The sequence below is a fragment of the Ptychodera flava genome, chromosome 3 (assembly GCF_041260155.1).
Source record: "Ptychodera flava strain L36383 chromosome 3, AS_Pfla_20210202, whole genome shotgun sequence".
Taxonomy (NCBI): domain Eukaryota; kingdom Metazoa; phylum Hemichordata; class Enteropneusta; family Ptychoderidae; genus Ptychodera; species Ptychodera flava.
The window spans coordinates 36,689,585-36,707,114 of record NC_091930.1 but is presented as its reverse complement, the minus strand read 5'-3'; the positions used below and the strand labels follow the sequence as shown (position 1 = coordinate 36,707,114).

Below are 17,530 nucleotides of genomic sequence, written 5' to 3'. Positions count from 1 at the left end.
GTGACGTCGCACATTTTTAATTGAAGACCAGATTACTTAATCTTCATGAATTTGCAGCAGAGATCAACACAGACAGCAAAAAAAATTTTAAAAAGTGCACTTGCTCTCGCACACTCCTTATAAGATCAGAGTGCAATTTTTCTGTGGATTGAGTGATTTTAACTGCATGGGTGACGCATTTAGGTGGGCGAGAGAGATACTTCTGGCACCAATCAATGATTTGATGACAATTTGGAGGATGTAAGTGTGCGTGTGCACGGTGTGTGTGGGAAGATGATGTCGCTGATGATGACGATGGTTTTCCATCAGTGGTAATTTTCTGTCCGTCATGAAGTCAGCCGAGCTGATATTTTTGGATGCTGTGACGGATTGGCAGCGGCACGGCTCGTCCATTTCTCTGTTTATGAGGCGTTTTGAAATCCCAAATGCATCGAGCGTAAATAATGATAAATAACGTAGTTATTGGTGGATTTCATTCTGTTCTGGCCAAGTAACTTTCGATTGACTTCCATCGATAAGTGCACGGCTTCTTTTGTACATCCTGTACTGCAGTTGAGCACTGTGAATTTAGTTTTGAAATTTTAAGTCGTTGGTAAGGTTATGATCTGTTGAGATGTTTCAGAGATACAGCGGTAATTCAAAATTTATTTCATTGAAGACCCAACGAAGAAATATTAGCTTCAAGTTTTTCTAGTATTTTGTAAATTTTTTTCTGAAAAACAAGAAGCCAGTCTTTTTCTTCACTGAAAGTATATTGAAATATGGCCCAAACAAGGGACTATGTGCCCGAGGGTAGGTGACCATGTTAAACGAAAATCCCTTAAAAAGTAGAATGATTTTCAACATCCAGAGGCACATTGATACATTTAAATCACTCTTATGCAGTTTAACATTTTTCTTAAATGCATGATTTTCCAAAACGGATTTCCTACTTTAACCATATAAATTTGGTCCCAAAGTTGTCAAGTTGAAAAAAGTTCTGGTTCACTTTGATGACTATGCGATCCGTGACGTCATCAATGAGTCACCTTTGAATGCTATGGAGCCTGAGACATTCAATATACAAGGCATATGAATAGCCTTGTAACCACGATGTACAGCTGTACAATATGCACAGACAATACCCAAACCACAATTCACAGTTGTCAACAATAACAATGGACGTCACAAGCATCAAAATGTAGCAAGTTGAAAAGAAGCATTTTGACATTTTTTTTGGGTGGGGGAGTAGAAAAATAACCTTTATTTTATGAACAGAACTAAAGGTACAGAAAAGTACATCAAAGTTCACGCTAGAGAAACTTTCATCTGGTAGAAATGCCAGCCGAAAAAGCCTTATACAATCCATCTATGTCAACCCATTATAATTGTCCTTTCGACCAGCATAAATACATTATTTATAAATGTTTTATAGCTGTTTCTGTTCGGACAAGGACAGGAGGTTAAATGAATACAGGCTCAGTGGTCAAGCTAAATTGAACCACAGAAAAAATGCATACAGATACATGTACTGTCTCTTATAAAAATGCACAGGACAGGTAGCTTAATTATTATAAAAGAAGGAATTACAATCACCCCTTTTTGATAATCTTTTTCACTATTTTTTGTTTTTAATGTCAATTATAATAATTTATGTTTGACTCTCCAAGTCTTGTTGAGATACAATCATGTATGAAAGAAGGTCTATAAAAAATATCTGTGGAGAAACAGATTCCTTTTGGATCTGGGCTTATTCTGGCCGACATTGAATGATTGACAATACAAAAACCACAAACACAACAATACCAACATTAAAATCATCTATATGCCCATTAAGAATGAGAGTGAGAAAGAGAGAGAGATGACAAACAGAATGAACATTAAATACAGCATACGTGTACGCCAAGATATAGATAGGTTAAATGTCATTATCTTCAGATTTAGCGTTGTAAAGTGAGTGAGGAGTCTCAAGATATCTCTCATCAATGTAGCACCTACACTGTATGCCGAATACATCATGCTAATAAGCATGCGAAATGTTAGAAAAGTAATTTACATTGAACTAATGTTGCCAAAACATCCTAGGTAAAACAGTACAGTGTTGTTACATTTTGGATACATTGTATGCAAAATTGTTCAAGTTGTATCTCATGCTGGATACATTGTGCACACATTTTACAAAACTGCTACAGTACAGTGTACATCGTTTGCATGTGAAAGGTTACACTTGTCAAATCTTTGATACACTGTGTCTCATCTTTGAAACACTGTATGCAGAATTAGATCAAATGTATATCATATGTATACTCTGTCCTGTTTGCAAATTACCTTATAACATTTCTGCATATTTCACACATAGCAAACAAATATACTGTTATGTCATATACCAGTGATGTGTACACTCTACGCATTTATACTGGTATACTTAATTACAGCTGTTTCATTTTGTGGTATTCTGTCTCCTTGGAGTATAGAAATTCTGCAATTGAGACGTTAAAAAATCATCAACATACAAGACTGTTTTTCTGACAAATTTTGCTGTGGAAAGCGCTTTTCATTGGTATTAACAGAAAGCAAAACAGATGGTGCATCGTGAGTAGGCTGAGGAGAAATAGAAAAAAAAAATGAAAAAATAATTGGAAAGTGGGCGCTATAAGGTTATGAATGAATAGCCTGGTATCGCAATCTGTGTGAACCACCCCCGGACAGACAACAAACTATTGGAATTTTTATTTCTGAATAATCCAGCGCCGGTGCAGAGCAGGGCAACATCAGTGCAGATCTTGTGTATGTGTGTGTGTGGGTGGGTGGGTTTCAGCTTGGCGCACACACGGTTGTGGCATTTAACCGTTAACTACATTTTCTCAGCACCTGGGAGCCATGAAACATTCTCAGGTAATGAAATTTGCATCGGCAGAAGAAAACAATTACAGTGACGTCAATGCTCTCCTCCATCTGAACTGCTTTTCACATGTCTTGTTTATAATACCACTCCCGTATGAATGCCTCCGTGTAGGTTATATTTGATTTGCAGGATGGAATAGCGCTGTATAATTATCCTCAAAAAATATCCGCAAATTCTGATTTTGCTGGGAATCGCCAAGTTGTCATAAAAATCACAAAGATGAGAGAGTTGTGCTTGCATTTTTGCAGTTTTATTCAATCAATAAAATGCTTATGGTGTATGTGCTTTCATTGATTCAGGGTTACCTGTAGTGCACTGCATGAAAATAATTGTGCCATGTCTTTCCACGAGAAAAAGTGTATGAATTATCGTACTCATCTCCGCACATGCTTAACCCTTTGAGCGCCAAAGTCAAGTTTTGTCACCCTTATAAAATATACCTAAGTCAATTTTTGTCAGATTCTTGCCAAAATTTTGATAAAAAACTGTGGCCAATGAAATGTTGTGTTCATTTGGTCCAAAATTATCAGAGAAACTTATAGAAAACTTCATAAAAATTGGTAAAATGTTGCACTGTGAAATTTTGGTGGGAAAAATACCACTCAAAGGGTTAATGATTTTGTGAACACATGCTCTTCAGAAAGATATGACTTTTGATGATTCTTTTCATTTATTGAAAAAAAAAGACAATTAAATTTCATCTTGATCAAGAAGGGACAAAGGGCAAGCAAAGACTGTGCAGCAGTGATGAGCCGTCCCCCTTGCCGCCTGTTCTCTGTTCAACATCCGATATCCAACAGAATTTGATTATTGCACTGAAAACTTTCCCCCGGTTCAATTTGCACTCAACCGACGGCAACAACATCTTGATAGTAGTGGCCCTTGACATTTCACTGAACTGATGATGACATTACACAACACAGCAAAAAAAAAAGAAAACTACACCCCCGACAACCTCTCCTTCTGACCCAATTTTGAATCCAGGCTAAGGCCTTCCAAGGGGGATGGGGGGGGGGGGGGGGGGGGGGGTGAACTTGATCATGAAGCGATTCTGAACACCATTCTACTCAATACAAATCTTGCTGTTTTTATTCACCGACTTGATCTGCTGTATCATGTTCTATTGGAAAAACGTACGATTAACGTAATGCATTGTTCATAAAACATGTACTGCGTATTCAACTAACCCAAGAAATCCTTTATGATTGTCCCTGATATTTACTGAATGATTTTCCCTTGAAATGCAGAAAACAGTTAGGTTTCATGTGGTTTCAGGTCTTGTATTAAAAACAATGTTTTAGATCATTCATAATTTGTGAATTTTATTTAAAAAATATCAAAATAAGTACAAATTGTAAAATTTATAAATATGAAAAAGTAAATGAAAATATTAGTAAAACCAGCATCTATTAGTGTCAGAGTCTTTGCTTGGGAATATTGTATCATAGCCATGTACGTGAATGTTTTGATATCAAGTTTTGTTATTGTTTCCTACATCGTAAATAATTACCTATTGACCCCTAATTCCTGTAAACAGGTCCACAATCACCATTGATAACAATGGGTTTGGGCCAAACCATGGTGGTCAAAGGGTTAAAAAAAATGCAGGTGCTGCTAGCAGTGACATCACAATAAGGAAGTCCATGATAGTAAACTGATTCCCACAAAATCAACGTTCGAAGAAACAGCTTGCATGGGTTTCTGTTGGTTTGTATACATCATCAATACAATTTAAATTTCAGACAAAACAATATCCATACATCAAGAATAAAAGAGCGAATTTTAACTTACTCATACCAGTAACTGTGGTATATTTGTTGTACCGGTATATATGTGTGGTGTATTTTCAATTAGCTTTGATCTCTTTATTACACAATTTTGTCATACCCCCAAAGTCATAGTGAAATTCCACTGTGTGTAATAATGTTCGTTTATCATTACTGACGAGTGTAATTCAGTCCGGATTGAACTTCATTTGTGAACAATAACATTGCCCAATGTACGGTACCAGTATGCAATATGTATAGTTGTTGAGAAGTCAATTCTTTTTATTTCAGCATTCTCCAGACAGATTAATTAGGATTCACCTTTGAACAAAAATGAAAATATCAAAAGTCACAGCTCTTTAGTATCCCTATGAACAATCATGAAGTTTTTGTGATTTTAAGTCAATTGCTTGGCTTCCCCCGTGAGAGGAAAGGTCATAGGTCAGCTTCAGTTTATGAGTGAATTGAGGAAGAATGTGTGACCAGATAGATGGAACTTGAAGAGTAAGTTTCAAAAATGCAACCATGAGCTTTGGGGTTCTGTTCACAGGTACAAACTGATTAACTTTACTGTAAGGCAAAACTGCTAATGCCAAATATCTGACGTACCGATACAGTCACAGCCGAAGGCACAGACAGCTGTTAAGGTGGTTGGAAAGGCTAGAGCGTCAGTTATAAATTTCAACAAAACTATTAAAATATAAAAGTAGTCAACATTCTCTGTGGAATAAAAAAAACTAGACATTTGGGCACAAAGGCATTGCAGAGTTATAGCCTGTTAAAACTTCTGAAAAACTGACCAAATAAGAAGAAGTTGGGGGAGTCCTTAGTGTATGGTAGAGGTCCCTTAGCTTTTAATAAAATGTTTAAAAAGGGAAAGTCATTATTTGCTGTTTTTCAGCAAAGTTTGACAAGGTGGTGCTGGCATTCAGAGTGAGTGACTGCTATTGTAAATGCATTTTTAGATTCTTTGAGTGTCAAAGAAGTGTCAAAAGTGAGATTAACCAAAAAAACTGCTCTATGACTTCAAAAGAGGGGTGCAAATATGGCTTGTTTTCAACATTTTTGACAGAATAACAGTTTTCCTACATAATTGTATACCAATTTAATCCAACTTTGAAATGAGATATGGACATGGAATTTTTACAGCCTATTAACAAGGTTACAGATAAGATTTGTACGGCACAATTTTCCTGTATTTGAAGTACTTTTTGAAAAATCACATTTTGAAATTGAAAGAATTTTTAATAATTTTTTGATATATAAACCCATGTAAAATCATAAAACAAATTTTATTTACAAATGCTGCCGTACAAATCTTACAATAAATAGTGTCAACATATTTATAACTAATTTGGTAATATTAATACTATCCAATTATTATTAAATTCAAATATGTAAAAAAAATATGAAAAATTAAATTTTAATATTTACTGGTGTCATATTTCAAAATCATGGCTGCAAATATACAATTTTTATATTCTTTGGAGAAAATATTAACTAAGGGAGTTATCCTGAAAATTTGAACTAAATATCTTGATTCTAACACTTGAAACTTGACATTAACTCTGAGAAAAGAATTGGTGCAAAAATAGCCTTTCCAACCACCTTAAAACGCAATCCCTATCTCACTGAGGTAAAAACACGATAACACAATGTGTGGAATTCAGTGCTCGCCTTGGGGGTTCCATTCATGGTGTAGAGATGCCAGCATACCCCCTAGGCTAATGTGGAATTGTAAGTTAAAACTGAGCATGGACCCAGTATATCTCAGTCTTACCCATGAGAGGTCCAAAGCAATTGCAACCCTCATAGCAATGGCTGCACCATAGCATCCGGCCTATTTCCTGCATGCACACCTAATTATTATAGATGTTTCTTCAGAAAGTAGGTTATATGCATGCATTTGAATAGGTTTCAGAAGTACCAGGTTACTTACAGGTGTAATTTGTGAGAGCATAGATGGTCAGAATTGAGTTTTGAAAGGAGGATGTCTTAAAACTGTCCTCTCCCCCTCCAATGTCCCCTCTCCCCCTGTCAACTGCTCTGTTTTTATAGGTCTATCATTTCTGTCTTCTCCTTGAAGCAAACATAAATGTCGATATCTGTCACTGAACGGTGAAGTCTTTTCCGGTTGATAAATTGAGGTCGTTTCGCAGGGAAGAGGCAATACCCTCATTCCTCGCTGATGATCAGGGAACTGTGCAATAAAAAATTATGGCTCTTTGTGGTAAGGTCAGAGAACTTCCCTGGACGTTTGCCAGCCCCACGGCCCCGTGTTATGGTGTCACTGTACTGTTCTGGAGGAATGAAATACCAAACCAATATTTTGTGATCCTGTAGATTTAGTTAACTGTGTGTGTCCCACTTCTTGGTGATCATAAGTATTGCATTTCTTCAAGGAAAGGAATACCAAGTTGGGATTTTGTAATCTGTGGCATTTTGGTACAGTGAACTGCTACAATGTACTGATATGCAGAAAAAAATACCAAATTTTATGATCCCATAAAATAAATGTCAACCAAACCATTCTGAAAGTAATAAATAATAGTAAATAGGTAAAGAATTTAAGAAATATATGTGAGTGCTGTAATTGTTCCCACCAAAATTTTAGGGCAACATTTTTTCGAATTTTTATGAATTTTTCTGTAATTTTTTGATAATTTTTGACCAAATGGTCATCACATTTCATTGGCTACAGTTTGTTATCAAAATTTTGACAAAAATCTGCAAAATATTGAGTGGAGTATATTTTCTAAAGGAGACAAAAATTGACTTTGGCGCTCAAAGGGTTAACCCTTATCCCAGTATCACATTCCCATCAGCTGTATCATCAAAGTGTTATCATATCAAGCAAAATTCTGTATGTACTTTCTCTTGCACGGCTTTTTTTGATAGCAGGTTCAGTCAGGAAAAATTATGTTTACAGTATCTATTTTCAGGGCCGTCAAATGTTGCAAGTCTTTGTTGAGGCACAACATATCGGACATGTCACAGGTTTTAGGCCAAGTTGACCCGATAGTGACATATTTCTAAGGAAAATTATAGGTCGTTGACCCAGCTGGGCACGAACATCGAGAAATACATACAGTAAATGATCAGAGAAGTAAAAAAGATAAATAAATGAATATTTATGATGTTAAATTAATGATATTACATATACCGGGGTATGCAATATACAGTGAAAGTTTTTTAATTCTGTAAATATATTTTTTGCCAATTTTTTTTTGCCATTTTATTTTTTCATACATCGTTTTAAAAAGTTTTCACTATGATTATGTTGAATGTATAAACAAAAAAAGTTTAAGGTGTTGTTATTGCTATTTATTTGACTTTGTTGTTCAAAGAACGAAATAAGGAAATATGCAATAAACAGATATATAATTGAATGAATAACTAATATTATATAGGGCTCAGCCCTTGGTGTCGCGCCAGGGTTAAGATTGGCAATGTTATTTGTATTGATTCATGATAAACTGTAATTGTTACTTCATAAACGTTTATATGGAAACTATGCCCAGTTTCCCTCTGATGAAAGCAGTTCACGTACTTACACGACGTCAAACCCTGCAGCAGGGCAGGTATAGATTTTCTGTAGCGTGTAAAATTTTGGACAAAATTGGCAATTTTTACAATGATAACAGCCTATGGCGTTAAACAAGGGACGTATTATGCAATAATTATCATTGCAATGGTAACCGCACTGCCCACCTTCCACTTGCAAGCTGAAAACTAAAGCGTTCCGTCTAAAAACTTGCAATTTTTGAATCTAATTATTGACACAGGGGGCGCTCTTCTATAATTCAATCCCAGCATTCTTTGCGTATGCCCCCGTCATATGCACGACAGTTTTCTCCGTTTATCTATATCAACGATACTTTGTATCAGCGACAAGGTGTATAATAACATTTACTGGCTAATAAAAGAGGTATATTTTATAAAAGGCATGTTATATCATAGTAATTTGTTTCGTATTTGTTTATTTACGAGTACTCAAAAAAAAAACATGGCGGCGCCCACGAAAGAAGGCGAAGGGTACACTTCCGGTTACTCGCATAGTATATTATGAATAAGCGCATGCGTAGTCAGTAAGCCGCTGGCGCGACTATTAATACTATTAATAAATACACAAAAATGTGTGAACTCTGGTGTTTGTCATATTTGATGACTGCAATTCAAAGAAAGATAAGTCAATAAAATTAAACTGCTACTGCTCCTAAAGAGAGGGGTTGTCGGAACTGCAAGTGCGCCACTTTCTTACTTACAAACAATGTATTTCATGCATGATATCTAGATGTATCATGTCAACGTCGGTGCAACATTTAAATTTTACAATATTCATTGTTAACAAACATGTTTTAACTTTCATCAATTGCCAACGTACCCTAGATACAATGATTACACCATCATAGGGGTCCCTGGCAACCTTTGAGCAGAGTTTCGACGACCCCCTCCCTATAGTCATCTGAACTGCGCTCGAAGGTCGTATGGGACCCATACGACCAATGTAAACACTGTATCCAAGGCATGATGATGATTGATGAAAGTTAAAACCTGTCTGTCTTAATCTACATCATATAATTTAAATGTTGCAGCTATGATGATGAGGTGCATCTAGATATCGTGCACGAAATACATTGTTTGTAAACAAGAAACTCACACAGGTGCAGTTTCGGCGACTGTTTCCCTTTAACATTAAATATACAAAAAAGTACTCCTGTACCTTATTTTTGACAACTCTACTATTCAAAGAAAGAAAGAACTGAAATAATAGGTAAAGAAATAATAAATAAATAAATAAATAAATAAATAATAAATAAATAATAATAAATAATAATAATAATAAATAAATAAATAAATAATAAATAAATAAATAAATAAATAAATAATAAATAAATAAATAAATAAATAAAAAGGAACTACTACTACTAGTAATATGGCTAGATAAACGTGGAAAAAAAAACTATTTTACTTGTCATCTTTACAAGTGTGTAATTCAAAGAAAGAAATGGAAATCAGAAATAACTCATCAGAGTTGTTGATTTGAAGTGTGTTGTTCAAAGAACGATGATGTCATCATTCTTTGTCCGTAATATTGCAGTGTGCAACGATCCAAAATGACAAGCTCACACTGCGTGCGTGACGTAAAAGGGGTGTGGCCACTCTTGGAGTGAAGTGTGTGGAGACAGGCTTGTCACTTCACCCGTGATGCGTCCAAGCCGTTTGTGTTAACACTGACAGATTGCCCACTCCACGCGGCAGCCTCATCGTGGAGACAAGAATATTTGAAGCAGTAGGTACTTGATGCTTAATTCTGATTTCAGCCTGAAGAGTCCTCAAATCCTGACCGTGCAAAATAAATTTACCACGTCAACACCGCATCAGGGTATCGGGACAGAGTTAGAAAGAGTGGAGCTTGCCCGGTTTAGAGTAAAAACAGTCTGAATCTTATTTGCTCAGTTGTTACAATGTTGCCAATAAGAGTTCCATAATGATAATTGATTTGTTTTTCTATCCATGGTCTGACTTTTGATCAGGCATTTTTTTTTTTTTTTGCGTATTCCTGGCCGTCTGTCAAATTTGATCAGTACAGTGCAATCTGTCTGTAACATAGGGTCATTGTCTCCCAGTGCTCTGCATGTAGAAGAGGAATAATGTTTTAAGACAAACAAGGTTTATCCCTGGCTCAAACGGAACACATTTGTAACAATGTTGCAATTGCAATTTTTTTTTTTTTTCGTTTTTATCCGCCATCTTCTGCTGTATGCTTGTAAAGAGTAGAACTGTTTTTGTATTCTGTAGTTTTGCAACTTTTGTATCTGAGCATAACGCCAAACCCCCCCCCCCCCCAACTCCCCCACCGATTCCTGAATCACAGCCAATAAGAAAGGGGTTTGGCACAAACCATGGCCGTGACTGAAAGGCTTAAAATTCCTAAATGCTGGCAAAAAAGATAGACTTGTTACATTATTTTCGAAAAGGACGAGGAAAAATATGATGCCGCTCTGAAAGATTGCAGTGTCTGGAAACAACATTTGAGCACTTTAATGAGAACACCGGCGTAAAACTCCGCTCTGAAGCTGTTGAAACTGGAACAAGAAAGAGTGTGAGGAACAGGAATAGACCCTTTCATCCTTGATACAATGCGGATATAGCCTTCCCTATCTGTGAAACAAGGAAATTCATGCATTTTTATGGCAGTTCAAGAGAGATTGAAACTGGCTTTAAAAATAAGGTATTTTGAAACTGCTTTATTGTTAGTGTATGGGATTCTCTTTATAACAGATCACGAGCATTCCGTAGTTTTAATTGTTTTGCCATAAACTTGCATGAAATTTTTTTTTCCCTTTGAATTTCAATTCACGAGATGGGATATATATAGACGTGTCAGACAGTGATAAAGATTACTTGCAGTGCCACGGGTTTTTTTCCCATTCAGCGAATGTACATACACTCACCAACCCTCCCTAAAAGTCAGCATGTGGTGACTTATCCCAAAGAGCCACATACAAAATGTCAGCCAGAGTACTTTAGCATGAATTTAACATCGATTGGATTTTTTTGAGTGACTAGCCTGCCCGCGCCTACATCGTCTGCAGAATCTCCGAATGTACTGGTGTGTGACAGTGTATTGTCTTCTTGGCCCTTCCGTACCCACCCCCCCTCTCGGCAGATAATGGAACGCGTATACCTCCCGAGTTGTGAGGATTTGTGGAGGTCAACCGATCAATTAGTTGACCAATCAAAACATTTCCCTCCCGGAGGCAGAAATAAATGTGCCATGTACCTAAAGAGTTCAGTTTTTTGTAAATTGAGGCCATTGGAAATGTACACTGCTCTTAGTTACGAAAAAATGACATGCGACAGAGACGAAAACAATTTGTAACCCCATTTTACAAATTATTATCCTAGGTATTCTTTATATTAAATGATTTCGAATTTCAGGCATTCTGTTCATCATGATGATGGCACTGCTACACTTGTCCCAGGTGTGGCAGAATTTAAGGTGCGCCCTCTAGTGGCAAATGTCGTCGATACTTTCTACTTTCAATATTGTTGCTTGCTGTGTGAATGACCAGTATTTAGTTGTCTTTGGGCGTCCACTCATCAGCGTATCTCTTTTCTTACTATTTCAGGTTGCAATTAAAATAATAGACAAGACGCAACTAGATGAAGACAATCTAAAAAAGATTTTTAGAGAAATTTATATAATGAAATTACTAAGGCATCCGCACATTATCCGACTCTACCAAGTCATGGAAACAGATCGAATGATATATTTAGTTACAGAGTACGCTAGCGGAGGTGAAATTTTTGGTAAGTTGGCATTTTTTGGAAGGTACTTTAAGCAAATGTCATCAAGTATTTGCTATGTTTGACATATCCTTTGTAAAACGGTAGCTGTAATCTTGCATGCGTGTTCACACTAATGTGTTAATAGGTGCCGATTAGCAGCATACGTGGATGTCTGCATTCCAAGTTTTCATTTTATTTTAATTCAAGCAGAAATTTTACCAAATTATCACTTCAGGCCCAGGAATTGTGTAATCAGTTTGATTTGAAACAGCATTTGTAAAATACTGTGTCAGTGGGGCTCAGAAATTGTCGCCGAATTTTGCTGTCTTTTGCCCAGTATCCATGCGATTGTGGTATGCCACTGCCAGTTCGTGAGAATATACAATCAAATCTTGTCAGTGTTTTTGTCTTCTACAATTTCTTTCATCGTCAACAGATTTTTTTAAGTGATCAAAAGTTTGAATGATGTTGTATAAACCTTGATAAATTAGCATAAATTAAGCATGTGCAGCAGAAACATCTGATAGCTCAAGTATAAACCTCCTCCCCTAGTATAATCGCAGTTTTTTGTTGCAGAACTAAAGGGGTGATACTCAGACGAGTACAGCATTTAGGAAATCAAGCTCTATATTGCATCGGTGGACCTAAGGGAACATGGTATCCATGGTTACAGCTACCAATTCCAATATTCCCTTTAAATAACAAAAGGCTGAAAAGTGTGTAATGAGCCCTCCCAGCCACACCAATTACCAGTGTAGGAGTCAAATCACAATGTTAATACGATTTCCCGTTTTCCTCGGTCTTTGTTCACCAGATCATCTTGTATCCCACGGGAGGATGACGGAGAAGGAGGCCAGGAAGAAATTTCGTCAGATAGTAGCCGCTGTTCATTACTGTCACCATAGACTTATAGTGCACAGAGACTTAAAGGCAGAAAACTTATTATTAGATGCTAATTTAAATATTAAAATAGCAGGTGAGTATTCTGTCCGTCAAACCTTCCTGGTGAGTATTCTATCTATCAACCCCCCACCCCCACCCGAAAACTAATAAGTATTGATTCTATGTAAGGTAGTAGGCTCCTCGAAATTGAAAGGTTCTATTTTGCTCAAACTCTCGGTAAGGAAACTTTAAACCATTCCCTTTTGAAATAACGAATACTAATCAGGGGTCACCGTTCAAAATTTCGTCCCAGGGTAACGAACCACCAAATATTCACTGATGCTCGAACTTCAAAATGGCCGCTATCCCTGTTGTATATCTGCACGGAGAAAAATAAAATTTTTGACTTTCACAAAACTAAGTTTGGTTAAAACGTTATTTACTCCACAAACTTTAAAGTGAGCCCCCACAAGTAGTAAGCTGAAAAAGTATAGTAATCATTTGAGTGACTGAATATCTGTCCTTGAATTCCACCTTCTCTTTTCCATTTGCATTCCACTTTAAATGTTAAAATGTGAATTTTGTTGAATTCACCATACTCACTCCAACTGAATTGGAAGTACAAGCATTCAGATGCATATTTTAAAATTGTCAGTGGCTGTTGCGTTTAGTGTGTCTACTCCCTATGAAGTAGAAGTTCTTAGTACAAAGTTTAATACTCTTTGCCATCCAAAGTTTTAAAAGTGCGATCAAAAAAAGTTTGTGTTGTCTGTTAGGTGGTTACTCTTACGTGAAGGAGATGGCGCCTTCTTCAGCTCTAAAACACATTATCTCTATTACAATGTTGTATGTCATTTACTATGGTCCTGTCGTGACACTGGTTGGTTGACGTGGTCAACTCATGTTTCAGATTTTGGATTTAGTAATAAATATACGCCGGGTCGGCCGATGAGGACGTGGTGCGGCAGCCCACCTTACGCAGCACCTGAACTATTCGAAGGAAAAGAGTACAGTGGGCCAAAAGCCGACATATGGGTAAGATGATAACTTTATAAATTTGCATAACAATGGGTAAATCCAAATGTGTGAATTCAATACTGTAATTATATATTTATCTGCGATTTTCATGTCCTGAAAGAAATTCAGTTGCACGTCTGTATGGCAGTGAATGGCTGATTCCCCCACCCTGTCCACCCCAATGCCCTGTGAACAGGCCCACATTCAGTGTTGATAACAATGCGTTTGGGCCAAACCATGGTGGTGAAAGGGTTAAACACAACAAGGTTCCTGCTATAAATGGTTTTCACTTGCTTCCAGGGCTTTGGTTTGAAAACGAGCAGAAAAGTGTTGTAAAGATTTGAGAGTCCCCAGAACTCCCTTATTAGCATTCTACCTTCGCAGCATTACATTTCTGACTGAGTTCACCGCGGCAAATTTCTGTAACCCTTTCACCCCCAGTTCCCTGTATACAGGTCCAACTTTACCATAGAAAACAATGGATTTGGGATAAACCATGGTGGTGAAATTCTGTAAAACATGACACAGCGTCTAATGATTCTGTTTCACAAAACAACTCATAGTAATTCACTTTTGACCACCATGTGGCTTTATTTTAATTCATTTGTTCAAAATTTTCTAACTATGACAAAAAGACATTATTTAAAACTAACGTTTGATTTTGTTCTTTTTTTTGTATTTTTGTTACAGAGTTTAGGTGTGGTCCTGTACGTACTAGTCTGTGGTGCCTTGCCTTTTGATGGCAGCACCCTACAGAATCTTAGGTTACGAGTTTTAGAAGGCAAATATAGAATACCATTCTTTATGTCCACAGGTGAGAACAATTTGACTCTGTCTTGAAATATCTGTGTGTGTATCAGAATGGACTTTTTCAACATCGTGAAATTGTCTGACATTCGAATTAACATTATGAGTGTGTTCCTTGATAATTTTACAAATTTTCGTTTTGTAGAAAATTAGGAAAAATGGTCAATTTTGACTCTTTCCTCAACAGGGGTATGATTCCCAAATGCAGTGTTTGCCACATCTGTCAAAATTGTTCTGCACCAGTAATTAGATATTCCGTCGCCATATAAGTGTACACTGATCCATTAAGGTAGCAGGCACCTCAAAATTGAAAGACTCGACTTTTGCTCAAGCATTCCTTAACCCTTTGAACCCGGCTTGGACAGAAATGTCCGACGACGTCATAGAGTACCAGGGAGTCAGGGTGCAAAGGGTTAAATGAAGCTTTCAACCATTTTTTTGACAAATCGAGAATGAAAATCAGGGGACACTGAGAGAATTTTGGTATTACAGAAACAGATTACTTGATATTTACCAATATTGGAAATTCAAAATGGCCGCCATTGCTGTGTTACTGTATAAGGAAAAATTAAATTGTTGATTTTCACAAAACCAAGACAGTGACAACTTTACTTACTCCAAGAGCTTCAAAATGAGCCCCCACAAGTGGTCGACCAAAAAAGTGTTGTGAAATTTGAGAGTCTGAATATCTGTCTATGAGGCGTATTCTATTGCAAGAACAAAACTCCGCTTTTTGAGTAACCAAACGTTATAAAATCTGCTCTGTTCCTCTTTCCAGAATGTGAACATTTAATAAAGAACATGTTAGTACTAGATGCAAACAAAAGATATAGCATAGACCAAATAACAGCTCACAAATGGTTCAAAATGGGGGAGCCCGACCCTATCCTGGAACAGCTACTACGGGACAGCAGCAACCAGGCTGACATGGAGGACGTGGAGGAACCAATCAGTGAGCAGATCTTACATCACATGGTCAACTTAGGCTTTGACAAAGAGCGGACACTCCAGGTAGGAGGCCAGTGATTGGTTGATTTCAGATTATTCAATAAGGTTGAATTTTTTTGAAACGTTCACTTCTTGTGAAATGTTGCAAACTTGGACTGAAAAAAATCACTTTGTTTTTTGGCGCAGGATTCTCAACTTGCATTCTATTGGAATTAACCAACTATGATTTATCTATTGCAATTGACTTTGCATACTTAAAGCTCTGTTGGCTGCATCTAGATTTATTATTAATCAGTTTCTTGTTCTACTCCTCAAACCGTGCTGAAATGTCTGATATCAATGCACTGGGTATGTTTATATATCAAATGTTATCGTTGACAACTGAGTTTTAGTCGGGACATAGAGGAGCGGATGATGCTGCACTGTCGATGGTGAGGACTGGAATGCATTTGTCTACAACAACATCATAAACTGTACACAATGTATGGGGTTGACAACGGTTGTAACTTTTAATTTCATTGTAATTTGAATGCAGAGAAAATGACGTATTTGTTTAAAAAATGAACAGTGAGAATGATGCTAAAAGAATGGCTTTTGCTGTAATGAACAGTATAAATTGATAAAATTTTATTCATAAATACTCTCCCCGTCTTTTCTTTTCAACAAATAGTAGATGATGTTGAATGTCACATGGTCGGTTGTGTGCAAACAATTGTAACCTTTATCCTTGAACACTGTATGACAATGCATATATTATTTTTCTGTGCCTTCCATTGGTTTATAGTCTCTGAACATGAAGTGTTACGACCACCACAGCGCAGTGTATCATTTACTCTTCGACAAACTCAAGCGGCACCAGAAATCTGCCAAGGCAGACTACCAGCACGAGCTGACGGCGCCCTCGACGACGTTGCCGAGCACGACGGCGGCGGCTACCTCGGCCGCTATCCTGGACACGACTCCCACACTGTTCAAGAGCCTGCCCAACACGAGCCACACGCTGCAGTTACCGAACACCAACATCCCCCAGGTGAACTTCATCAATGAGAACAATGAGTTTGTACATCAGGTATGTCATGAATATGCTTTAAGGTAGAACGCGCCTCGGGGACAGATATTCGGACTCTCAAACTTTCACAATTCTTTTCTGATCTACCACTTGTTGGGGTTCATTTTAAGTATATGAATGAAACTTAGTCCTGGAAAGTCCTTGGAAAATGATAAACCACCCAAAATTTTCGAAAATGTCAAGATGATCAGTCGTGATATTATAAAAATGATACATAAAGTGATGTATGGTAGTGTAAATATGATATCTTGAAAATGTTATTTTGACCTCGAAAATTCACTAAAAATTTGCTGAAAAAGTCCTTGATAGTCCTTTAATTTTAATTGACTCTGACTGTGTGGACCCTGTACAATGACAAACGAGCCTTCACTGTTTGGGGATTAGCTTGTTAAGGTGAACATTCAGTTCTGTCAGTGCTGTGTTAACTTGAAGTAAAATGGCCTTTGAAAACAGAAAGTTTTAATTTCGGCTCGAACTTTCCTCAAGGAAACTTCAAACTTGTTCTCATACATATTGTGTTTTCTTCACTCCTTTGCCATCAGCCTATTGGATCACAGACTGACCTCGAAGACAGCGATGACCTTGAAGAGCCCTCGCCAGAGGCGCTTGCTCGATACCTCTCAATGCGAAGGCACACCTTGGGTGTGGCCGACCCGAGGACCGAGGTCCCCGAAGACTTACAGATGAAGCTTGCCCCTCAGCTAGCGATGAATAACCTTGGCGCCCCACATCACACCTTTGCTCCCATTTTCCCAAACACAAACTTGCCAAATTTGCCCCAGAATTTACCCCTTGTCTCGGTGCCCCATGATCCATCGTTCCAGCTTACGCACAAGGTAAGTGGCTAATGAGGTGGGCATT

The 17,530-nt window shown here is 37.3% G+C and overlaps 1 protein-coding gene across 4 annotated transcripts in view; it reads left to right on the top strand.

The window, feature by feature from the left end:
* The window catches only part of LOC139129927 (serine/threonine-protein kinase SIK3-like), a 77,599-nt gene that overhangs the window by 43,025 nt on the left and 17,044 nt on the right, over positions 1–17,530 (top strand). For all 4 annotated transcript variants that reach the window (XM_070695619.1, XM_070695621.1, XM_070695620.1 and 1 more), the window contains exons 2-8: positions 11,787–11,967; positions 12,761–12,922; positions 13,739–13,863; positions 14,536–14,659; positions 15,431–15,663; positions 16,385–16,669; positions 17,212–17,505. In XM_070695619.1, the coding sequence (XP_070551720.1) occupies positions 11,787–11,967; positions 12,761–12,922; positions 13,739–13,863; positions 14,536–14,659; positions 15,431–15,663; positions 16,385–16,669; positions 17,212–17,505 (1,404 nt within the window). The remainder of the gene's footprint in view (positions 1–11,786; positions 11,968–12,760; positions 12,923–13,738; positions 13,864–14,535; positions 14,660–15,430; positions 15,664–16,384; positions 16,670–17,211; positions 17,506–17,530) is intronic.